The 26,539-nt window shown below is 42.3% G+C and overlaps 1 protein-coding gene across 1 annotated transcript in view; it reads left to right on the top strand.

Annotated features, from left to right (window-relative positions):
* The window catches only part of ERICH1 (glutamate rich 1), a 539,909-nt gene that overhangs the window by 397,821 nt on the left and 115,549 nt on the right, over positions 1–26,539 (top strand). Inside the window, exons 3-4 of the mRNA XM_069606082.1 lie at positions 8,723–8,857; positions 20,090–20,446. Of these exons, the coding sequence (XP_069462183.1) occupies positions 8,723–8,857; positions 20,090–20,446 (492 nt within the window). The remainder of the gene's footprint in view (positions 1–8,722; positions 8,858–20,089; positions 20,447–26,539) is intronic.

Below are 26,539 nucleotides of genomic sequence, written 5' to 3'. Positions count from 1 at the left end.
CTTTTGTACTTTCCGAATGCCCAGGGAATTGGCGTGGATGATTAAACAGTCCCTGGTGAGTTTCCTTAATAGGAATAATGGTTTTCATAACACAATGAACGGAAATATTGTTTCAATTTCCTTCAGTGGGGCGGGCAGTAACCAATACATTCTACCCCTTAGTGATATTTGAGGAAAGGATTCTTCATTTCACTGAGTGAGAGAGAGGGCTGACACTTCTGTCTATCATTTGGTTACAAAAATGAGAATAAACTACACTTCTCCCTGTGGAGGCTGTGGCTTCTTATGAGAGAGCAACATTTCCCCCATGCTTGGCCATTCTCTATGCCAGTGACTTCCCTGCCCTGATCACCATTTGGGACCACCCCAGATTCATTTTGTGCTTTCCTTTTCTAAGGGTGGTGTATTATTGAAAATGGCATTATGTTCCCCTTTCCCTCGGGTGTGTATTGCTAAGGTTTGTGGCCATAACAAACGTTCCCTGGGTTGCAGTTGGGCACAGGATCCTCCCTGTGTTTCTACACTTTCCCTGCAAGTTTTCCCATTCTGAATTTGATTTGATCATTGCCGATCCACTCCAGGTTTTGGGCATTTAGTGTCATAGTCTAGCATTCTCTTGTTTGGCTGTGCTACTTATACAGAAAGAGAAAGGGTTAAGACTGATTTGTGAGGACGTAGAGAGGATTTGGAAGGGCACTGGGAAAATCCCCATGTACCAGAGGGCATTAGACAGATGTGGGACCTATGATTTAATTACATAACGAAAATGAGATGATTAGGAAATGTAAAGTAACCCACATGGTACAGAAACTGGAAAACAGAAAAAGGATCGAAGAGTGTGAAGCATGGTGGGAATTTTCATTTTGGGAGTAGGAATCCTCTTGAAATAATCCATAGACAGGAAATACTATTTGATATGTTTGAATAAGTGTGAACAATCTGTTGAATAGAGCATGAGGATTTCGAGAGAGATTTGAATTAAATGAAGGTGTTACATTAGGGCCCATTTTGTTTAATGCGAGTTTTGATAATGCTACTCTGGCACTATGAATTTGGTATAATGTTTAAGGAAAGGAAAGGACCAAGGCTTACATTCCCAGGACTGCTCAGTGCAAAAGGAACTGCAGTTGCACTTCTCTGCCCTTGCAAACATGTGACACAGCTAATACTAACAAAAGTGAAGTGGATTTGATTTGATCCAGATGTGAATATGCTCCCTCGATTTGGTGGGGTTTTAATCCCCAAGCATAACAAGGAAGGTGTAAAGTTCTTAAAATACCACTGGTTGTTTTTTTCATTTTATGGCCCTAGTAACATGACAATAAGATTCATTTGAGAGGGGACAATATGCAGTGCAAGCATTCCTGTAAACCCAATTTCCTACGTGGTAATGAAGCAAACTGTCTCATGGAGTGCTATACATGATATGATATGGCATTTGTAACACGCCTGTACACAAGTGTGTCTAGGCACCACAAGACAAGGGAGGGAAGACAGAGGGAAGACAAGAAAAGCAATCCTACTAGCCCTTGTGATTCGGATTGTGCAAGTGCGACAACGAGAAGTGCAGGGGGGAGGAGGAAGTGCGATCAGGGCAGCTTGGCTCTGAGTAAGTGCAATAAATACACAACGGACTATGGGTGGGTGGATAACCTGTATCAAAACCCTAACATATTCACACAAAGAGGATACAGGTGTGGTAAACTGATAGTCAATGATGTCATTTTGTACAACCTAAGTTGCTCTTCAACCATGCCAACTGTGCCCTCCTGTTGTGGCATGTCCCTAGATGCAGGCGATGTGCCTCATATCTAGGGTCAGGGTAAGAGGCTTGCCCTACCACTACTAGAGGCAAAAAAAGAATCAAAGCAAAGAAAACCCAGCTAAAACTAAAAACACTATCAGGACACTTGTGGCCAAGAATGAAAGAGATCAAGCAGGATATCTGTATACTTAAATTACCCTGCTTTTTTTTACCTCAAAATGACCTAAAAATCAATACAACTCAGAATTACAAGAGCTGTATGTAGGTTCCTGGGTACATAAGTACTGATTTGGGGATCCCTGTGTTGTTGGGAAACGCCTCAAGGGAAACTGGCCGACGGGTTTCAGTGGTGTGTATGAGTACAACCACTTTCTTCAGGGCCTGTTGTGCCAGAATTTGCACCAGGTAGAACTGCTGGGTGGAGGATGGTGACTGCACCTGTAGTACAGGGAACAGGAACGGGGAGGGAAGAGAGGGGAGAGACAAAGATGGTATATGTTACTCTCCCCATAGTGTCCTCTACACATGATCACTGTACCACATCCCCTAAGACCAGAACGCTTCGCATAGGTTCAATTTTGGATCCCATGTCACAATTTGTAGACTTTTTCTTAAAATCAGAGCTGACCAGGATGAAATTCCACTGGCTCCCGGTTGCTGCAAGGCTCAGGTTCAAGACCCTCTGCATTATCCACAAGGGTTTCTGGGGCCCGGGACCCTGCTAGATACAACTCTCTCTCCCTAAATACCTCCCAGCTAGAGCCCTTCGGTCTTCTAGCTCCAACTCTCTGCAGGTCAAGCAGAGAGTGGGAGGTAGATCTTTCTTCTCCGCAGGTGCCTTCCTCTGGAATGGCCTCCACGCCCCTCTCAGACTTCAACCGAATCTCCTTAAGTTCCGAAAGCTTCACACGACCCTCCTTTTCTCGTCCTCCTTCCCTATCCCCCTCCACTGCTAATTTCCCCCTGCCTCTTTTTGAGTGGTTGCCTGGTTCCTTCACATTCTTACAGGGCGCCAGGCCTTCCTCAACCAGTCTACCTCTTCACTTGGTCTCCCCTCACCCCACAGCCCCTAACATGCACTTGCCCTTCCAGAACCCCCCCCCGCACTAGCTTGGTTGGGCCTGATCCCCATTTGAGCTCTTATAGCCCTGTATCTTCACCTGGCCTCCCCTTGGAACTTGCATAACCCCTGGGCGCTTTTCTGCCCTGACCAGCGGCCACCCGCCCCACCCCCACCTCCCCTGTACTTCTTGTTACTGCACTTGCACAATACAAATGACACAAGGCCTAGTAGGACCGTTTTTTGTTTTTCTTCATCTCTGTTCTCCCCCAACCCCCTCCTTTGTCTTGTTGTGCCTTCAAGCACCTTTTGCTGTATAGGCGCATTATAAATACCCAATACATCAATCAATAAATGTGTGTGGGGAAACACAGCTTCACCTCACTGATGACCTCTACCTATACAGATAAACATGTCTTGTGTTGCTGTTGGTGCTCTTGTTCAGAGTAGAATTGCCTAGCATTTCACTGCTGGACTGTCCTTGTGGGTGGGAACAGCTGGTTATTTCTGCTAAGGCACAGTAAGCCAAAGCATGATTGTAGATCCTTTCTGCAGACCTGGCCATTTAAGCAATGGTCAGCTTCTATAGAGGAGCTTCCACCGGATTCCCTCATTGTCACTATGGTTGTGTATGATTTATCATAACTGTTTCCATCTAGTGTCACAAATCAATCGAACAACGAATGCTGGTAGAATAAACTCAGCCAGTTACTGCTTTTAAACCAGGAAAACAAAGAACAGTTACCACACTATGCAGAGTGAATTGGCAATGAAGTCCAAGATGCTTGGCTGTGCTTTTATGACTACCACTCCCTAGACCATTTGACAAGAAGTCAACACCAGAGGATTTTGTGGGATGAAGAGGAGCAAGATGCCAGTAGACCAATGGGATAAGCGTGAGCAAGTCATAGGAATCCCCGTCCAATGAGATGAATGCCTGAAAGGTATGAGAAGGTGGAGTGACACTGCAAAAAAGCAGAAGCTGTGGAATCCTTGAAGAGGGCAACATGCAGGCACTAGCTGCTCTGTCTTGGAGGAGAGATGACCCTGATAGCTCTTTCAGCATTCAGCACTTTGAGTTTTCTGGGCTCAGGGTCCGACTGTGCCAGATAACCTTGCTGGATGGTGGGATTTTGTGACAAAGATTTTGAGTACCCTCCTGGTCAATCAATTGGCTCTGGGTGTGGATCCATTCTGGGACCCCCTCAGTAAATACGATGATACATCTTTACACTACTAGCCTAAAAAGCTATCGCATTTCTGGCTGATATTTGTGATTTCATTAACTTAATTGAAGCCATCCTATTTGGCACCTACACCCGCTTTGTATAGTAGTATCACACAAGAACACTCAGTAAAGGTAATAGAGCAAACTATTGATGGTTGGCTACAAATCCCCCACTGTACCAACTGTGTTCTAAATAACTGCCTCACAGCCAGGCTACTTGTTCCATACTTCTGGAGATATGTTAAGCAACGTGTGTCTGACCCTCTCCAGCACAACAGCATGATTGGCACCATGAAGTTCCACCTATTGCTGAGTTTCATATAGCTAAAGTGACGCATTAAAAAAGTGGATCTATATATAGGCCTAATAAGAGCATATGTGTGCTTCTTTCACTTGTACGCAAGAATACATTTATTCAATTAATCTTGCTCAGGGAAATGCCAATTTGCATTTGCCAGTAAACTATAGGAAACTGTCTGCATTGTGACATTAATATACAATATCATCCCTTTTTAGGAGCAGCAGCCAATCAGATTGCTTGTAATCGAGGCCAACTGTTGTAGTTGTAGTTTGTAGTTTATTGATTTGTAGTGCATGCCAGACGCCAGGTGACAGGGCACGTTGGCAAGAATACTTTAGGCTTACAAGTTAAAATTGCAGGTTACAAGTTGCGTAGAAGTCATAACAACTTGAGGAAAAAATTGAAATGGAGAAGGGGTTTACCTTGGTGACCATTTTTGGGTTTTTTCCTTTATAGTGGAAATAACACTTGTATGCCTAAAGGTGCTTGCTTCGCTTGGACCTTCTAACTCTCATTGTCAGGCTATTAGTGCCTGGTACAACCCACTATGGAAGGCATTATTTTGAATGTGGGTAAAATAAAGAAGTATCGTGCTCACAATCTTGATATTAGCGTTAAACCACAGGAGAATAGATTGAGATGGACAGAAGTAAATCTGGAGAGGTTTAATAGTTTTTTGAGTAATTATGATGATGTAATACAAGCACTAAACCATGGTCAATATGTCGATTTAATGATTATTTTAAGAAGAGTAATGGATTCTATTGACAACACAATTTGTATAGTACTAATATTGGCCATGCTGAGCACCCGTTTGACATTAATATACATAAAGAAAGGAACATCTCTGGATCCAGTTGCGTAAAATCAGCACATCCACTCATTTTAGTAGGGATGGAAAAATGCAAATGAGCACTGACTTGCGATTAAAAATATAAATATTGTCTTAAAGCATATAAATTTGATCTGAATAATACTAATTGGAAGTTATTTTTTGGCATATTGAAATTGGGTGTTAATAAGATATTTTGGTACATGTACCAACACATCTTGACGGAGACCTTACTCACGAAGTGAATCCCATATCAGAGGATAAATGGGTAATGCATATTAAGGACTTATACTGAATAAATGCTGCAATTTCCCTCCCAAAATAAGCAAAGAACACCTACCCTGACTTGTTAGACTGTACTCTGTAAGGACTTCAGTGATCCCTTGAGGCCCTTTATTCCTTTGCTAAAGGTAATCATTTGAGAACTAACCTTAATAAAACCAAGGTATTAGTGATAGGAAGTACTTCCAGAAGCAAGAATCGTTACGAATGGAAAATCGGGGGAGAGGCACTGGAGATGGTAAAATCGTAGGTTTATCTGGCTATCCCGATTACAGACCGCCCTGCAACTACTATGACACTTATAAAACAAATTAAGTCATAAAGAAGTGCCTTGTTATTAAGAACATTTGGCCAGAAGATGTGGCTGTTACATAAATGGCTACCTAGAGATATATATAGGACAAGCATTCTTCCGGGCAAGTTGGATGGCTTAGAGGTTTTGCCAGAATGCTCTGTGCGTTGGCTTAGAGTCAGAGAGGGAACATTATGACGGTCAATACAGGGACTTCTGCAAGCTGCCTCAGTAGAATCTGCTAGGATGGAGCTTGGCTTGACATGTATAATAGCACTTTGGAAAATCCAGCAATGTAAATTCTAAATAAAAGTATTCCTGAATGTAGATGAAGGAGAAACCCTTTTAGTACTCACAGTAAGTCCTGCTTACAACAATGATATTAATTATGCATTTACAGAGCTTCGTAAGACTTCTGATGAATTGCTTATGGCAACTGCCTGGACCTCCCCACTAAAGTCAATTCCTAGGACATAATGAGAAAGCTGAAATCTAAAACAGTCGACTGGGATCGCTCATTGACTTTGTTAGTCTTGGCTACTCAGAAAAATACAGACACTATGCTAATCAAAGTTTCTGAGCAGGGGTTCCCCAAAGCTATTTAGTGAAGCCTTCTGGTCTCAGCCACAAAAGATATATATTGTATCTACGGCTTAATATGTTTTTTTTTTGTTTTTGTTTTATTGGTTAGACAATGTTGAACCTTTAACATTTCTTCCCTTGGGAGGTGCAACCCACCAAAATTAGGTTCAGTTCAGGTTCAAAATTCTGTAGATAAACCCCCCCAGGCCAAGTCCTCAAGTCGGCTCAACCTAGTTTTGGGTGGCTTCCACTTCAGGATCCTCGTCCTCCTGATCCAATTTTAAAATTTCAACAAATTTTAATGCATCCAGAGTTCGACCCACTTTCTCAGCTGTGATAAGTCTTTCCCAATATTCTTCTTCATTCTCCTCCGAGATCCAGCTCGTATAGTTTCCCATATAAGTTTGGGCAGGCTAACATCACATGTCTTATGGTTTCTAGTTGCTCCTTGTTTCTGCAAAATCTGCAGTAGGCTGTTGATTTATAAATAAGCCTTCTTCGCCATTTTATTTCTCTACAATGCCATATGTTGAGTCTGCATCGCATTAGCAGTCCTCGATAGTGCTGTGAAGGGAATTTTCTCAGGTACGGTGGGAGAATGTTCAAAGCTTTACGTTCCCAGATAACGTTATGACATAAGTTTTGCGATAGTTTCTTCTCCTGTGTTTCCTCCCAGTCTTTTTCCCGAGTTGTTCTTTTGGCCTTGTCTGGGTTGTTCTTCAGGGTTTCTTCAGAGATCTCCAGGTGTTTCAGAGTTGCCTCACATCTCATTTTCCAGTCTTGTAGAATTATATCACCACTGGATTCCCCTTGCCTTGCTAGGATTCTAAATGGCTGTGATGGATTATCCAGAATACACTTTCTATATAGAGAAAGTGACTTCCACATCGCGATTGAGGTAATGGATTGGAGTCTTAATTCCGATCTTATCAGTTCCAATGGTAGCGAATTCGGACGACGCAGGATCTTTCGCCAAAAATAGGATTCGCATAGGTTCCATATTTGCCATATGAAAGAAGATTGTGTAGTTTGTGCTTTGAGAAAGTCGAAACTGCTAGACATGTGTTAACAAACTGCTCTCACCTTATTGATCATTACCGGAAAGTGTATGCTCAGTTTGTTTGCTCACCAGACTGGTATTTGATAGGCAGTCAATTGAATTCAAGACCACATTTGATCAAATAGTCCTATTGGGTCTTCTCTGACAAGTGGCTAACACATATGTTTAGCCCTGTAGCTTTGGGAATCAAGTAATTCAATCCAAAATGCTACTTCTTAAAATGCATGGTACATGCAACAAATAATTATTAATGGAACATATCATATGTCGTATTTTTGCTTGTATCATATCAATGTACGAAAATGCCTAAGAATTTCCACTAAAAGGCTGCGCTGATCTTGCTTTTCATTTTAAATATAATACAGGAATCCGTGTGCAGCAAGGTCAATGCGGCCATCTAGTGTCTTAAGAGGGAACATTATTTCTGGGGTGGAGAGTGTAGAAATCTTCTTAAACTGGATCTTACTGAAATCCAAAAAGCCTAATTATAACATTTGTATGTTGGCGACTATTGTAAATAATTGATCAGCAGATGCCTTAGCCACTGTCCTTGTCATGCAGGTTCTCTGCCAACATTCTGCCTCATTGTCCACATTAGTCAACATTTCACCTTGACAAGGTCTTCTAAGAGGTTCCAAGCACTTTTTTCAACTGTTTCCTTTCGATTTTAACCTGCTCTGCCATTTAAATATATTATAATCGTGTAAAAGGTATGGGTGGAACGGGTGTTATTGAATTTTATGTTTATGCACATTCAATTTCCACTTGTCCCCATACTACAGTTACATCTCTCCACCTTTGGGCTGTAAAACATTCACTGTGCTATAGTTGCTGTGCACAGTGCATAGTCTTTGCTGCTTGGCTCAGAAACACGTGTTTTAGAAGGTTTTATACCATTTCAATCACTAGTGTCCAAACCCCATAATATCTGTTTAAAATGCTCTTTTAGAAATTGTAATTTCATGGATTATTAAGGAAAAATATACATATACACACACATATATATATATATATATACTGGCTCATAAGTTGCTGCAAAACACAATTACAGGTTTGATTAGACCCACGAAAGGCAGGTTCTTTTCATTTCTTGGCTCTCTCTAGAAATGAACGCTTTGAGCATTTCATTATTTAGCACTTTAGAAAGACCGATTGACAACCTTGTGGCAAAAACATCCTGTACATTGGTTACAAATCATCATTTATACTCAAGACATATATTATAAAAATCCCTTCAACCGTGTTGGCCTTTCCTTGCATGGGTGTTATGCAGTGGTTGATCTCTGTTTTATATATCAGTTGTATACTTGTTTCTTGCAGATGCAGAAAAAGAAGTCTCAAATCGACAGAAAGTTTACACTGTTAGCCTTCCGCCAGCTGATTATGCAGTGGCCTCCCCAGTAAACAAAAAGACCTCTGAATCAGAAAATACGGAAAGTGAGGAAGATGGTGATGGTGAGATATTGCCTTTGATTTATTTTTTCAGGATTTATTAGAAAATTGCACAATATTGCTGTTGCCGTTTTGTAAAGAGTAAATTGATCGTGTATACCTATAGAAATATTTGATCATGGTTTCTAATTAATTTTTATATGAAGTGACGGATACAAACTGAACTTACTCAAGGTGGTGCCAAACTCAACATTTGTTATCCCCAGGTCTTCAAAAAAGGCAGGTTTGATCCCGTTTTGCACAAAGAAACCGATTAACACAATTAAGAAGCCTTACAATTTACATTAGTGTACATTTAACATTATTGTACATTTTTAAGAACTTGTGAATGGCTAACATTTTCTACGTACTTTTTACTACTATTCTGATTCATTGTTGTTGCATGACCATCTACAAATCAGAGTAGATTTGTAAAATGAATGTAGCCAGACAATATATACATATATTTTGTATATGGTAGTTATTGTAATTGGATGTATGTTTTGTCATTTTATAACCTCTTGCATCTTGATTCCAGAGAGCAATTGTACAAAAGGTTGTGTTTTCTACACATTACAATCTTAGTTCTGTACTCCCTAATGGGACGCATAACCATATTATTTGTACTGACCTAGATTTCCAAGGCAGGAGTAGTTGATTAAACATGTTCCCACATATATTGCACCTGTGACAAACTGCCCTCCCTTGCTCTGGGGAATTCTAATGGGATGAAAAGACAGCCAGGTACCTCCCAAAGCTAGGGAATGAGAGGACTGGGGGGTGAAATGGGAATGATCTCCTGTTCCCCCTCATGTAGTCCTCGCCACAATTGAGTGGACAGTCACAAATGGCCCTTTAGGACCCCTGATTTCTTCGACTCAAATAGTGAGGAAATTGTGTGATCTTGACGCTCTGGGTGAGCACCGTCTAAGAACTCAGAGGCACATACTGTGGCGGGTCAGAAGGAGGATGCAGACTCTGATAAGCCATTTTACTGTTCTCTTTATTAAAGAATAAGATAATGCCCATCTTGCCCTATGCTATAGGGTGTCCCTACCTAACAAAACGGGCTAAGGTACTTGTCAATCGTTAGTGAATGCCTTAGCACCGTCCAAACTAACTCTAACAGACACAACCACTAAGATAATAACTGAGAGGAGAATGACTCAATTGTCCTGGGCATTTGCTTCTCACAAACTTCTTGTTCAATAGCTGATTTGCAGTCTCTGTTTGTACAGTTTGCTCAATACTTTTTTGTGCTCTTGTTTCTTTTCTTCTTGATTAATATTCTCTGTTGGTTTATTGTTCTTCTCTTGTTTCTTTCTATAGAGAGTTTTTCATCTCTCTTCCCTTGGTAAAGTTCTCCTATATTTATAACCCTCTTTTTTGGGATTATTTTCCCTTTTACACAATTCACAATCCTTGATCCCTTTCTGATGTCTGTCTGGGATAGTTGTATAGATACAGCCTTATCCTTGGGCCTTTCTTTTATTATTTTGTTCTCTTCTTCTGATGTACTGTCTTTGCCTTGACTGATATGAGTAGGAGTACCCCACTAACGATTCTCATGAGTTACTCTATGCTTCAATGTTACAGTCTCTTTGTCCTGACTGGGACGAGTATGATTGGTCCCATAATGATCCTCCTTCACTCTTCTGGTTTTCAATATTGTAATCTTTTTATCTTGACTGGGGCGAGTATGATTGGTCCCATAATGATTCTCCGTCCTCATCTCGGGTCTCCTGTTGTCGCTATTACTGGTTGTTGTTAGGAATAATGTTATCGGGCCTTTGACCTGCTGGAAGTTTGTTCCCTTTCTCTCAACTGGCCCCTCTTGTTCCTTAAGGGCTTCTTCTTCTAGGAGGGTCATACAGTATTTCAGATAGCGTTGAGTTCCTTGTCTTCAGTTGCTCAATGGTTTCAGTGTTGTTTTCCAGTGGTCCACCACTAGCTTTTCATAGTCATGACCCCACTTCCAGTCGTCCTCTCTCTCTGAGTTACAGGACGCCATGGGACCGACTTCGCTTCGCTCGTTTTCCTGATTGCAAGACGCAGCGTGACTAATTGTGCTTCTCAGTCTCCACGTGCTTACAGGACGCTGTGTGCCCACCTTTGCTTCTATACCAACATGCAGGTTTTCTCTACTCTCCAGTCTCCTCCCCTCTCATGGGTGACGTAGCTCTGGGTCTTCACTGGTGTATGTCCGGGTTTCTCTCTCGGTTTCCAGTGGCTTCTCTTCTCATCCACACATCCTCCTCCTTGTCCCAGTCAAATGGAATTTTTCATTTAAAGAGACCTTTACAGTTTCCTCTTGATAATCAGAAATGCTAGTTTTTTCTACATACAAATTTTCACAGATTATGTCCAAAGATGTATTGTCAAGATGTTTTCTAGGGAGTTCATCACGGGAACGGGAGTCCTTGTTCTAGAAGGGGGCGAGTCTCTCCCAGTGAGGTCCCACTTACTTTGACCCCAGAGAGTGTTGCGGAGAAGGCTCACCTTCCTAGGCTCGCGGGGGGGGGTTCCCCTTTGGGGAGAAGGTACGAATTCCTGTGATTCCTCATCACTCGGTTAGTCCACGTAAGCAACAGCTAAGATACATTTCTGGGTAGATGGAGCAGAGTGCCCTCATAGGCTAAATGAAGGAAGCTCCTTTTTGTACGCTACTCTTTCCTGAAAATGCCAAAAAGGCATCACAAATTCTATAAACCCTTGCACATGAAGCGTGATTCTTATACTTGCGCCTGGTCCCATAGTCTTACCCAATTTAGTTGGTCTTTTAGGAAATATAGCATTGACACATAGAGGGAGCCGGTATTCCGTGGTTTTTACAACAGTAAATACTGTGAAGTAATTTACTTCAAATTAATTACTTTGAATTCACTTTGAGTTATATAAGGGGTTGTGGGTTAAGGGATTAAAAAGGTTTGGGAGGGGATATGGTAGGGGTACTAATGTAGAGGAACGTGGCACTCGTGGGGAGACCCCTCCAAATAAAAAATAAATACAATTCAAAGTGATTTTTCAAATGATCTACTTCGAAGTTAATTACTTTGAAGTAATTACCATCAGAAAAATGGCATTGAACCATGGAGCCATGGTTAATTGCATTTTTCATTCAAACCATATCTGGTGCTATCAAGTGAAGGGGTTCCTGCACCTTAGATAGTAATGTAAGTTACATTACCTTTTATAGGGTCGATCAGCACTACCTGCAGCACTGTGACTGTCTCTTCCATTCATAACAAACTAGGGAATCACATGCTGTATCAAAGATGTAGCACAATAGGCCTCAAAATGTAGAGTGCCTATCCCTCCTTCTGCATATGTCAATTTTAACATACTTGACCAATTCTGCTGACTTCAGTACCCGAAAGCCAGCAGACGAGAAAGAACCCTCAGTGACTTGAATACCTCCACTGGTATAGACATAGGTACTCAATGAAAAATATATACCAGTCAAGGTAGAATCATCATTTTAGATAACAACATCCCTCTTGTGGGGACATTGGGAATTTCCGCCAAAAGTGCACAGATTAGAAATACTAAAACCTTAGTATATTATCATTATATGGAGACCTTGAAAATGGCAACGCTGCGCAGTATAAATCAACGTAGCATAACATAAAATAACATACACCTGTGTTCGTAGGTAACGGAAGTGACTCCCAATAATAGCCAAAGATAAACCTTCCAACATGGCAATCTGTGTCCAGAAATGGGTATACAGCTGATTTATCTCAGTTAATTTGTAGCCCTGAGACCATCCCAATTTGCTAAATTCGCTCCAACATAGGAGGGAAAGTGGAGTCAGATTGGTCATCTATAACAGAATGTCATCTGCATATAATGAAAAATCATTCTTTTGCTCCATGATGCTGCACAAGTCTGCACAAATTGTCCTCCACTAGACCACTGCAAATAGTACCAGTGACAGGGGACCATTGCCAGACACAAGTAGTGCTCACTGACCACAGATTTTGTTCCCAATATGCCTTTATTCTCGGGCATGATCATGTCTAATGGTTCTGAGTGTTAGGTCCTCAGGAGAAATACACTGTTCACCTCTCAAAACAATTCCAAACTCAAGGCTTAGTTTTTATGCTACACTCGCAAAAGGCTTAAACACATCAGTTTTACCAATGCTTGAATAGCCATAGCTCCACTGCTGGTGAGAACAAGATCTTTGCTCTCTAGCCCAAACCACTCTTGCTTCGAAAGGGCATTGTCATGCTAGTTCTTATCCCACAAGTCACATGCTTGAATTTAATTATCATTTCGTCCCATATCTGTCTGTGAAGAAAGAGTCTAGAGAGGCAGTCAACCACCTTGTTGGTTGCACGTGTCTGTTGTTCGATGATGTGCTGTAGTGAACAATTACTTCTTTAAGCCATGAGGCTATCCGGATTAAGCAGGAATGGTTCCATGTGTTAATTCCGCTGCAAAAATATTGTGATGTAGAAATATTGCCATATATTTGCGGCGAAATTCACACATGGACCCTGTGGAGGACACCCCGCACCATTTTTTAATGTGCGTGGGACACCCCGCAACCCGCGCTCCCACATAATATCGCCAACAAAAATATCACCTATGGCGAACCAAACAGCCATATCTACGGCAATATTTTTGTTGGGGATATTTTGTAGTGATACCACAGTAATACACTTGGTGGCCTCTCCTACCTTCAAGACATGAACAAAGGGTTTGTGATCAGTTTTTAAAGTCCATTCTGCACTCCATAGAAACTGATGGAAATGCATAGAGGCCCAAGTACACAACAACGCCTCACTCATTTATGGAGGATTTCGTCACCATGCTTATCATGGAATGGGAAGCAAAGGTTACAGTCCCTTCCTTTTCTTGGTGGGGTCTGGGTGAGGACAGTTCCTAGAACTTTGAAACTTGAGTCTACTGTGAGTGTGGAGGACATCGATGTGTCAGTGTTTCAGTCCTGATGCGTTCACTAGGTGAGCCTTTGCTTGAAGTAATGCCTCTTTGTTGCTTGAGGATCGACAAGATTGTCCCTTACTTTACCAATCTCCACATAGGCTTGACAATGGCCTAGAAACTAAGAGTAATATGTGCACACTCCCAGGGGTATCTTTCTTTGTGCGGACACCGAGTATCGCTTGCACCGGGGTATACTTCAGTTTAACCCCTCCCCTTACCAGGGTGTGTCCTGGATAATCTACATGTTCCATATACAATTTACATTCCCCAGCCTTTAGTTGTGGTCTGTAATTTTCTAGTACCACCATAACAATTGTCAGTGTCAGTGATGGTCTCCAAGTATATTAAAATGTCTTCTTGAAAGAACCTGACATTGTCAATGTCCTTTTCTGATTTTGTCCATCAGGCGTTAGAAAAACTTCTAGGCCGAATAACATTCTGATGAATCTGTGCATGCCAAAGGACATGAAAAAATTGATGTATTGCTTAGAGGATTCCAGCAATTCACTTTAGTGGCACATGCTCCTAAGGCTGAGTGTGGAAGAGATGCTTGCCAGTCTAAGCTTGTGTGAAAGTTCTCATATTCAGAAGAGGAGGGCAGTCCAAAATAATGTTGGCATTTAACCCCCTCAAGTCCACATAGGGTCTTATGCAAATGTCCAGCTATGTGGCAAGTACCACCAGGGCAATCCATTACGAAGATTCTCTTCTATTTGACTAGCCGGTCAGAGCGCTCGCTTTGACATCCGTGCAGAGCCTGCTGACGCAGGTTCGAATCCAGGCAGGGCCAAACTCAGCCTTTCATCCTTCCGAGGTCGATAAATGAGCACCACACACCGTGGGAAATAAGCAGCTCTCAGATACCTGCGGGTTCGTAGCGCTATATAAATGCACAAACAAACAAACTTTCTAGCATGTCACGCAATAGCTTTTTTAGGTTCTCTGCTGTCTAAGTGGAACATTTCTGACAGAGTGCTTGACTGAAAAAAAAGCTTGTTTGAGCTTAATATCATGGGTGTAGCCCTTCAATGTTGCCACTCTATTGTTGAAAACTGCTCTGACAACCCTATTTCAGTAACTTGTTCAATGGCATCAGGGTGTATTCCAAATGCAGCCTGGTGTCTCCAACTGAGGACTAGGGGACGGGGGGGAAAGGCGGGGTTCCCTGCTACATTAATGGCCTACATTAATGGCCCCTTTCAAAACGTGGTCATTGTTTTTCATTGTGGCCTTGAACTATCCAATTATCTTAATGGAGTGCCCAGAATAAGCTTCAGGAGCAAAGAATTTAGGCTGTAATACCGGCACTACTCCTGCGAGTTTCTTCGAAAACATTTTATTCTGAATTATTGTGTTGGCTATGAACCACCCCTTCATGGTTAGTGAACAGATGAGAAGCTGCAGAGGCATTCATATGTTCTCTTGAAATGGTTTGCCAACCGTTAGGACGTTTCTCTTATGGCAGGCGGTGCAGAGTTCTTCCAAATTGCCAATGCCCTCCAAGCATATTTCTTGCTCCTCCACATCTAATGTCACCCTGAGTTTTTTTCTACACCTACCACGTCATGGTTTGAAGTGTTTTTTAACATTTGATGGGAACATTGTGTTTTGATTTGTCATTGACGTAGCGTATAGCATTGTTGCTTTCTCCTTTTCTATCACTCTAGAATAGTTGTATATCTTTCAGTAGTGTATGTTCTAATGTGGACGGTGAGTTGTGGGGGTTGCACTTATGTATGAGTAGTTTTCCCCAAATTACTTAATTGTGTAATAGTCAAAAATTGTAGAGACTAAATTACATGGTGAATGGCTTGGAGTAGAGTTCCTTGCTGCCTCTTGCCAGCCAGAGGTAGAGTTCCTTACTGCCTCTTGCCACCCAGAGGTGGGGAGTCGGTGCAGATGTTTTTTCCTGTCGAGTTTCAGGGAATTGTTGGTGGTGCTTTAGTTGGGGATTTAGGGAGGACTTTGTGGCCAGGCGAGTGAAGTCCAACAAGCAGCCATTTCCGCTGTACTCATTTGGAGGATTTCTTGTGGGTCATCCTGAGGAATGGGAGGAAGGAGCGTAAACCGAGATGCTGGGAGTGATTGGCTAATAAACACTGAGCCTCATTGCTTCGCTCGGCTTCCTCCTAATTTCAAAATGGGGGTCATAATTCCTGTCGAGAACAAAATAAGGATTTCTTTTTTAAACTAGAAATAACAGAATTTGGATAAGTGGAGTGTCCCATTGAAAGAGGATAAAGGGGAAAGGCCGGGGCTATCAGCAAGGACAAGGGGAGTGGTGGATCCTGTAATAGAGCCTATTAGAGAAGTATTGAATGCTGCTAAGAATTAAGGCCCGACCTGAGGATTTATCAATCTCTTAGGAGTTATCATATTGACTAGGGTTAATCACCAATCCTCACTTAAGTAGTCAATATGTCACCATATGGTTCGGGAGGATAGCTCAGGGGTAACAGGGTTGTCTTGGAAGCAAGACAATGCAGAGCAACACAGGTTCAAATCCCAGTCCCAAGCTTAGAGAGTGGTCTCCGGTATTAAGCACGTTATAAAGGTTTCTAGACTGTCGAAGGAGATGGCAAGTAGTTAAGAGCTGAATGGGAGAATGCTGACTAGGTTGCAGAGAGTTATAACTCAGTTTCCCCCTTTCTGAGAGAAGATAGCCTCCCTAGAAGGGTTCACAGATGAGTGCTGCCCACATTTCTGAGTGATAAATCTAAGACCCTGACAGGGGATCCAATTAGATGAGTCACCAGGAGAAGGGAGCAAGGAATGCTCACCCTGAGGTAGCACGGTAGAGCGAACACCACCAAGTCTGCTGGGGACCATATCACAGACCCAGGTGGGGCCCTTTGAGTCCTATAATCTGAACTGAGCAATTAATGGTGGAAAATATGAGGGGGAGCTCACCAATGCGGTGCCATCAAGACACACCGAGGCCTCAGGAAGGATTTAGACCAGATATAAGCAAGACCAATTTAGGGCAACTTTTCTGAGACTTGTGGCATTTTTTCATTCAATTCCTGGTGGGTTTCAGGACGAGGGCCATGATAATTGTTCTGTAGACCAGAGTGCCTACCTCTGGCACATAGGTTGGTGGCAGAGGCATAAACAAATGAGGCCTGGAAAGCTGCTCAGGTTTGTGCTACGGTAAGGGGCTGGTGGTGGCCAATGAGCTGCATGAGTTGTCCTTTAGACTGTGTATTCTTCCAAGAGAAGTGCACATTGTACCGCGAGGCAGGGACTAAAGGCGATGGGTCAAGTTCAGGGGCCTGCAAGACTTTATGGAAAAGCCAAACTATAGGCTCAGGGTGGGGGAGGGAGCTGAGAGAGGGAGACCAACCATGATCTGTACTCAGTGGTGCAACCTGGGCCCAGCAAAAGGGAGGATATGTCTGCTGGTAATGAAGCAAGGAGAAACCAGCTGGGTACTATAACCCCGGGGCGTTGGCTGTGAAGACAGGATGGGCACAGGTGAAAAGTTATATCCCAGAGGTGTTAAGACTAGAGACGTGGACTCTGGACATTAGTTTATTTAGATTTGTTCTTTCGTATGACTGGACGGTGAATCTCCGGGCCTTAAGATTAAGAAGTTATCTCAGGGGTGGAGAGTGGACTTCTGATCCTTAAGAATAGGAAACATGCAGGACATTAGAACCTATTACAACCCTGGCAGGGGAGCTAGCCAGTCCGGTGGCTAGGAACACAGGCTTAAACAGCCGATGATAGCCTGCCTTCCATCCCACCTGATGGCTGGCTTTCCCTGCCGCCATCTTCCCCCCACCCTCCATCCTATTTTTTTGTTTTTCTCCCCCGCCCACCTACCGTATTTCTTCTGCTGCGGCACACCCCACCTCGGCTCCTTCCTCTCCACTCCTGCAGGCCACCGTGGACTGGACAGGGGGGCTGCGCTTGGAGCACTGCTTCCCTTTGCATGGTGGTGGCCATCTTGGACAAATATTGTCCTTCATACAACGGGACGGCGCTGTTGGAAAAAGGAAAATACTTTTTTTTTTAATAGCTTCCCGGGTTACCGCTTTGGCAACCCTGGGTGTTAATACCCTTAATCCCCCGTTCCAAGGACTGGAACGGGGTTAACAGCCCGGTGCCTCATTATCCACCCTTGCTTCCCTCGGGCCGATAACTTGGGATGCCGGGCCTTCTTCCCCCCTCCGTTCCAGCCCTTGCAACGGGGGATTAATGCCATGTGAAACCCAATTCTTTCTTAAACTGATGTGCGGTTATTTTAGTAATCCCAATTGTATAAAACCTTGCGGTGATTGCTGTAAGGGTTCACATCCTGGCAAAGAGGGCCGGCATAGTCCTTAAATGGAAATATAAATGGAAATATTTTGTTGTGGTTTTTGGAATAAAGGTGTTTAACTGGAGGTCTAGTAACCCTGTCTTCTGTTGATCACATGGTGACTTTACCACACATCTTAAATCTGCCTTCTTGGCAGTTTGTCATACAGATGTAGTGTTCAGCTCACCTCTTGGCAGTTTCAGTTTTAGGGACAGAGCCCTCTGCTCACTCCAAGTCAAATTGGAAGCGTAAATCTCAGCGCTCTCTAACAAATAGGAAGACACCAGTCTAATGGTGTCAAGCAATAGAGGAACATTGAAACCACTTCTAAGTGAAATTACACAGTTGTCAACGGGTACCTGTGCAGATTTGTTTTGAATCGAACATATAGAAATGCATCTGCTAAATATTAATGACAAAAAAAGGAAAAACAAAAATGCTTTGTGAAAATGTGTGTTAGGTCATGCTAATCACAGTCTCTGTTATCCGGGAACAATGCAACTCTGACCGCACACTCGTCAACCACTTTATTTTAGATACTTTAGAATGAGTCTCATAGCACCACCATTCACGCTTCTCTTAAATTCATCCACATACTCTCCCTGCCTGTCTTGCTTCATCAGCATCCCGCTCCTCACCATCGCACTCCCTCCCTCTACTTTCTAGCTATCCCCAAACTGTCTGTGAAATGCTGTCTGTGGGAATAATTTGATCACACAAATGAATTGAAACATTTAAATATGGCCTTAAAATGTGCATTTGGTGCGACTAATTCCAATGGATGGACATTTACTCTTTGCATCACTAGATCATGAAGGATTACTTGTGTTGGTCTTGCAATGAGTATCTAGCTATACAGCCCTATGAACTACTGTGCACTACAAAGGCACATCTTTTACCTCCTATCATTCTGATACCCCTCAATTCTGGCAGCAACAGTGTTGGTTGATGTACATCATATGGTGAGGATTGGCATAATTGCAGCCATTTCAATTTTGTTTTATGCATAAATGTGGTCACAATGCAACAAAATGGTTGTGGGGTCTTGATTTGATTTGTTGATTTATATAGCGCTTACGCCTAAGTGCTGTACATTGAACATATTTACATACATCATCCCAACCGAGGTTGGTACTCATTTATCGACCACGGATGGATGAAAGGCTGAGTTGGCCTCGCCGGAATTGGAACCTGCGAGCTGGAGATCACACATAGATCACAGCAGCGAGCGCTCAACTCGCTGAGCTATCTTATTGTCTCTTGTTAGGGACAGCATTTTGTCCTGTAAAATCTACCAGGATCGTAAACCTAGTAGAAGTAAATTAGGTGCATTTGCACGTCACATGTACATGTAGAATTTTGCACCTACCTACGGCGGTGGGGATTTCTTTCTGTGCACAATTAACTAGATGCTTGAATGGCTTCAAAACTCAAATGGATGAATATGTTGAAGAATCAATATAGGGCAACTAGTATCTGTCCTCTAAGGGTTCCCTGCGCGCTTGAGAGTAAGTTATATCCCACAACATTCAAACTTTTACTGAAACAAATTCTCTCAGACTTTGCTCAAATGGTGCATCTTGGCTTACTTCATTGCATAAGGCAGGTTCTTAAAAATGACCAGCAGCTCTGAAACACTAACCAAAAGGTGCCAAGAAAACACAAGCAGCTGCTTTGCTCTGTCAAAGTATATTTGCTTCTGGCCGCTCCATTAAAAAAAGACTCATGAAGATATTGTGGCAAATGGAGAGTAGAGAAGAGGGAGAGTGTTAGCTCAGTCACACAATCAGATCCTTTCGGGATTCGCAATGAACAGAAAGATGGTGGGGCACCAACACTATGAATTTGCTAGTAATCACAGGAATTCTAATACAATAAATCTTCTTCTCATGTTGCACTTGACTTACCTGAACCTCTGCTTTGTGAATATCACCTATATGTAAGCAGTACTGGTATGTGTTTTTAAACTTTGTAATTGTACTTGTGTATTTGGTTTGCAGGTGAAGATGCCCCATTAAATTTCAAGAGGAGGCGCACCAGAAAAAAGCAAAGAAACACAACTCTGCAGTGTCCTAGTGAACTGACTTCAGGACATGCTAATACTTTACAAGGGGACACCCACTCACATATGACAGATTCTCCAATAATGACCAAAAACAAAAAAAGAAAATTGAAAAAGAAGCGTCAAAAAGAAAAGTTGAAAGCTGCTGGACTACTCTTGAAAGCTACAAGTTTGGACTTTATGTATCAACCAGAGGATGCTGGAAATGAAAGATCATACTCTGAAGACCTGAATAAGAAAATGAATGAAATCCTGGACTTCTTGCAGGCAACCCAAGAAATCTATTTCACTGACAGTGAGTTCTAAGGTTGCCTTTATATGGTGTTACCTGTTATCATAAGAAACATTTCTTAAATAAGCAATGCAGTTATGATTGTGTAACAGTGAGGCCGAACATACTAAGCTGTGCCTCTGCCACGCCACTGTTGGTGAAAATGAAACTGTTAGATCTGTTTTGGAGAAGGTTAATACGTGAACATTCTTTAATAGATAGCTCTGCTGGAGACGCAAAAATATACTGACAGTCTAGATTCAGTGAGCCCCACAATCCTTTGGGATGACCATCATTTATACCTTTGTGCGAAATATGTTTCAATGCAAGAGAGTGGAACATTACCATGATGTCATAGGGAGGAGTCTCCCTTCCCAATTGACACAATATTCTACTCAGTAAAGACGGAAAGTCCCAGGTACCCCAAGGTCAGAAGCCTGGACTAAGAAAGATAATTCTGCATCTGCAAACCATAAATACAATTCAGCTTTAAAATTTAACATTAGCAAACAAGGAACCTACTAGAATGCATATAATATAATTTGGCAGTGAAAGCCTTTTCTAACAAATTGAGCTAGCATATTGAAATTCAAACGTGAAGAAGTTTCTTTTTATTTTCTTAGGTTTTGCTCTTCATGTTTGAATCCACATCAGCCCATATGCTTCCCATTATTGAGCTCATTTCGCCCGAACGTCCCAACAATGATTTCTTTCTTACAGTAATGTCACAGCAACTTTCAGTTAAGTTCAAATTACAATGTTTCCTCCACACTGCCATATTCTGATTACTTTCCTGACTTTTCTCCTGATAAGTCCTCATCTAAGGCCTAACAAGGGACATGAACAACGAATGTGCCACAGAGGCCCTAAGCCTCTCTTGGTTAGGGTGCTTCAAAGGAATCCTACTACCTATGGGAATCTTTGGGTGCAGATGGCCTTGTGGCCTATACTGACTGGTGGCAGCATTCATGATTTATAATGGGATACTTCCTTCTGATAAAGAATATATGGATATGGGAAATTCCTATGTAAAAGAAGTACAAATTCTTACAGAAAAACATTGCTTTCTATGAGAGATTGAGTGTGGTATGGGTGCTACCAAATATGGCCATTGCTACTGCCTGCTTCGGAGAGTGAAAGTACAGTTGCCAGAGCCAGATATAGTCTGTTTGTTTTTCTCAACAGAATTGTATTTGTATTTCAAAAGGGCATATTCAAGTGGCATCAAGTACAGTGGTATATAACACAGCATAACATGTCATTATCACCCCATTTTCCATCCCCCACATGGTCTGCTGCAGGAGAGGCTAGTCAGCAGACGGTCCTTTGTTACATGTTCATGTCCTAGAAATGGTCAGTATCATCCAACTACTGGAGAGAGTACATTACAAAAAAAACACATACCTAGGTAAGAAGAATGTCTCTTCATCCTCCGTGGGAACAGCCACATCTCTCATAACTATTGTACGTCGAACAGAACAACAGCTCTTATACCCACTGGGAATAGCACCTCCCCACTGCCTTAAGACAAATACAGTATTAGAATCTGCCATTTGAAACGGAAACAGGGAAAGATTCATTATTAACTGCTGTTACATTCTCAATTTATAATGAGTGCCACGCTTTCTACCACCATAAGGTAAGAAGTGGGGGCATACTATTCCACCAATGAATCCTGTTGCAGCTTTGGCTGCCAGTAAAAAGGTGTAAACAGTCGTCCCTGTGGGTGAATGGAATACGTAAGTATGTTTTGCTGGTATTCACAAGCAAACCACCCCCTGTCCATCCAGGGGAGGACATGCACATTACCTTCGAGCTCATCCAAGAAACCCCATCCCAAAAAAGTTAAAAATTCCCACCATATGTGCAGGAGAGTACCGGTATCACCACATTCTCTCCTGCATATTCTAGAGATCCCAAACTCGCAGGTGTCCTGTACCAGATAAATAATAACTTACAGGCTAGTCTCTTAAATGGGACACAGATCAGAGGGTTCTTTTTGGAAGAGCAAATGCAATTTGTGGTGGTCAAGATAAGGCCCCCTCGGCCAGCCTCAGTTTGCAGCAAATAAAGAGATCAGGCTGATGGGTAGTAAATCGGGCTTCATGTATTGTATCACAAATATACAGCATACAGAGTTATCAGCAGGGACAACAGCATGCAGCATGCCAGTGTTCGGGCAGTCTGTACAGGGTCTCTCTCTCTAGCCCCCACCCAGCATATCACAGGCAAACAATAATATATTTCTTTCACAATGGGGTTGTTAGTTGACACGACATTACAGACATTTGGCAAGAACCGTCGACATTTTACATTGTGTGGTATTATGAACAAGCAGCATTCGCAGAAACCCCTTCTGTTTTCTCCCATATATGGGGCTAATGCTTAACTTGTACAGAATAAGCGGAAGAGAAGGTCTGACATGCCCTCTGCATTAGGAAGGGTTTGGACCTGTCCGGGGTGCTGCGTGTAGAGCAGGCACCGAGAGGCAGAGAGAGGTGATGTGGAGGGTCTGAGACCTAACTGTATGGGAGAGCCTAATAGCATTGTATTGCATTGCATAACATAACATAGTATTGCATAACATAGCAATCCTGCATATAATAGTATAGCATAGCAATCCTGCATAACATGGCAATCCTGCATGTTATAGTATAGCATAGCAATCCTGCATTGCATAGCCTAGCATAGCAATCCTGCCAAATCAACTCCTGTTTGGTCGTCCCTGAACAGGGTGTAGACAACATGGAACAGGATTGGGGTATAATCTTAAAGATACCCAGGTAAATGGGTGACATAAGGATAGGGTGGAGAAACACATGTATTGCTAAAGAAACAATGTTGTTCCTAGAGACAGAGATTGTGGACCTAAAAAGTTCCTAATTGAAAACCTCAGCCCAATCGGTGTTGCACATTTGAGTTATTCATAATTGGAAGCTTTTCTATTTCAAGTGGCAGCAGTCTGATCTTGGTGGGCCAGTAAGACACCTGTCTAGCTCAGCATGACAGAAGGCAGCGAATAAGAAAACTATCATTGCCAAAGCATCAATTATGACAACATTAATTAAAATATCAAGTGAATCGGTCTGCGGTCGGATCGCTCTGCAATTTTATTGCTCCTGTTTGCTCCTTCTTTACTTGATTGTGCCTGACTCTGCCCACCCCTGCCGGGCTCTGCTTCAAATCCCGTGGCAACCCACGAAGCGGCTGCAAAGTGGGTGACTAGTGAAGCGGTCTGCGGTCAGCAGACAGAGGGCTGAGGACTGAGACCAGCGAGCCTTGTCTACTCAGGTAAAGTGTCCTTTGTAACCTGTGCCGACTAACACTGCAACATTTATGGGTCGGACCAGCTTAAGAAGTCAGGGGGGCCTCAAGCACACCACGAGAAAGTCTAAACCTGTTTTAACGAATGCAAACTCTAATACAAACAAGGGGCAGACTTCTCTCAAAGACCACCTCAAAGTTAATTCTAACTGTATCTTCACAGGAAGACGCCATTGTGGCGGAACTGCTAACAAACTTAGGCAATGATGCTCCGCCTCCACAGTTTCAAGGGAGTTTAAAAAGAAAACCCTTGAGGCTTTTGCCCCCAATAATTCATAATACAAAGGACTATACAATCTCCCCAATCGGACAGAATCCAATCTCTCAATTCTTCAAAAAATCTGTTTCCAGCACTGAAATTAAATCATCTGAAAGAATGAGGACTGTTGAGGAGATGATCATTCCCACGCAAACTATCTAAGTATGATCAACCTTGCCGAATCAATGGTCTTCGAATTACCTTGTGTTCCTACGGCTACCACGCCATTTCCAGCTATGGCGAGTGTCTCTCTACCACACTCCTCAGATGGCTCTCCTCCTGACTCTCCAACTGCCTTAACTAATCGTATAGAGGAACACAGTGGGAACCAAGCTGCAGCAAATGCTGTACCTTGCAGTTCTCGCAATGACAGAGCAGGCTTACATCATATGCATCTGGAACTTGATGACAGAATTTGGTTGACTTCAGCAACGTTTCAGCGCTGAACATGGTGCTCAGTTCCTTTGTTGCATTAAACGACAACATATATGAGGAAAGGAAAGATCACTCAAACTATTTTGACATGATTGCACGGAAGTTGGACCTGATGGGGGATATGCTGTTCCCTCTTCTATTGCTGCCTCCTCTTCAGTTCTCAGAAAAGCAGGACGAAGTTCCTGATTTAATAATTCTGGATAATTCAGTGATTTTGGTTGAATCAATGTGCCAAAACCTTAGTGTGGTGCAATCAACCTCCTTGCTGACATCGATGAAAAGAGCTGCCGAAGGAAACTCTGCTTTGGAAATCGGCAAACAACCGTACAGCAAACCCAATATGCTATGGAATAAGCCTCCATCACAACTAATGAAACAGACGCATGAACTCAAAATTTAATTAAGAAAAAAAAAGCTTCCAAAAAGTCAGTGACTGTTCCCTTAGCAGCAAAATCGTTCTTTGAGAAAAGTTAAATGATCGCCTGTCATTCCAACTCTATTGCCGGAATATCGCAATTGCATCTAGTTCAATCACTCCATCAAGTAAGCTACTTAATGAAAGTCTCTCGATGTTACCGCAAGCTTAGTCGACTCAGGCGTTTGTCTCACAATCAAATGGTCCTAAGGCTTCAAGCAGTTGTGACCTTGCTACTTCTGTCTCTGTCAGTGTGCATAAAACAATATAAGGGGACCTGGTCATTCCCTGTGGTCCTCCAGGTGAGTATACATAAACAAAGCAAAATATGGACCACTAGGAACAAAGAGAACAGAATCTTTTTTGTTTTTTCAAAAAAAGTTTTTCGATATGGTATTTATTTCACATAACAGAAAATGTTATTTAATTATACATCAATAATGTTCTAATAATGGGCTCAACCTAAAAAACCTTTTTTCCATCATTCATCATTCATACTTCAATCATACAGATCATATTCATACTCATACAGTTTCAAAAAACATGGGTGTTCATTATGCCAAATGTAGAAACGATTTGCGATGTCAAGTCCAACACTCGTGTGTCTTGTTCTTATTACAGAGAGTTTTTTATCGTCTACACGTGTTTCGGTTGTGATGTGGTGTAGGCTTGAAAAATGTAGCCCCAACAGTTCTAGCCAACCTTCCTCAGGACGGGATACAACACTCCAGTCTGCTTGGTATCTTCAAAGGATTCGTGAGCCTTTCAATCTAAAAAAGTTTACAGAAAGGGGATTATTGTTACCATCTCTCAGCTAAACCTGTTATCTTCATGTGCAGTCAGACGTGCCAGTAGAGTTAAGTTCCACAGATGTGATCAAGCAACCGCATCTGCAACCAGGAAACGATGTCCAGAAACAGGAGGAAAAACCACTGACTTCTACGACCTTTGACAAAAAGGTCATCCCTTCAACTCAGCTACCTTTGAGGTCAATTTCGAAAACTACAGTGTCTGAGGTTCATCAAACTACTCGGTCAGATGGTGAAACCGAGCGAAATCGAGAATCTAGTGGCCTTAGCCTGCCAACTATCTCCGGGACAAGCCTCTGTCTTTGCCAAGTTAACACTAATGGTAACATACAGACTCTATTTGGCAAACTCTATTGGCCTCGATCAGAAATAGCTGAAATTCCAATACCATTGCCCATGGAAGAAATACGTTGTGAAGCACGCTGTGAAGCTGTACCTGTGAACAGTACCCATGTGGGTATACCGATTTGGGTTGTAAACCATCAGCACGAAACAAACTAGGCATCTAAAGATAACAGGCGAGTATCATTGACTCAAAGTGTTTTGCGCGGTGCTAAAGGAGTGAAGTTACCTTTTTAATCATCATTCTAAAGCTGTAATCAGTGCAAAGCACCTTCCTTCCCATATTGAAGCCTCCTTACATCAACACAATGGAATGACGGCACCTATGACTGATAACCTTCCTCATTCGCAACGTGCTCACCCTTCTCTGCAACAAGCCAAAAAGACACTCAAAAACGATATATGATTTGTCAGCTTCCTGGGGACATGCACGTTTTTCTGAATAGGTTTACTGTACTAACAATCTTCCTATATTGCGATAAATTTCCTCTTTTGAAATTGGAAATCCCCACCGATCGCAATGAAGCATATGT

The sequence above is a fragment of the Ambystoma mexicanum genome, chromosome 4p (assembly GCF_040938575.1).
Source record: "Ambystoma mexicanum isolate Mex_15411 chromosome 4p, UKY_AmexF1_1, whole genome shotgun sequence".
Lineage (NCBI taxonomy): Eukaryota > Metazoa > Chordata > Amphibia > Caudata > Ambystomatidae > Ambystoma > Ambystoma mexicanum.
The sequence above is the reverse complement of the archived record's forward strand: the minus strand, read 5'-3'. Positions and strand labels throughout refer to the sequence as shown.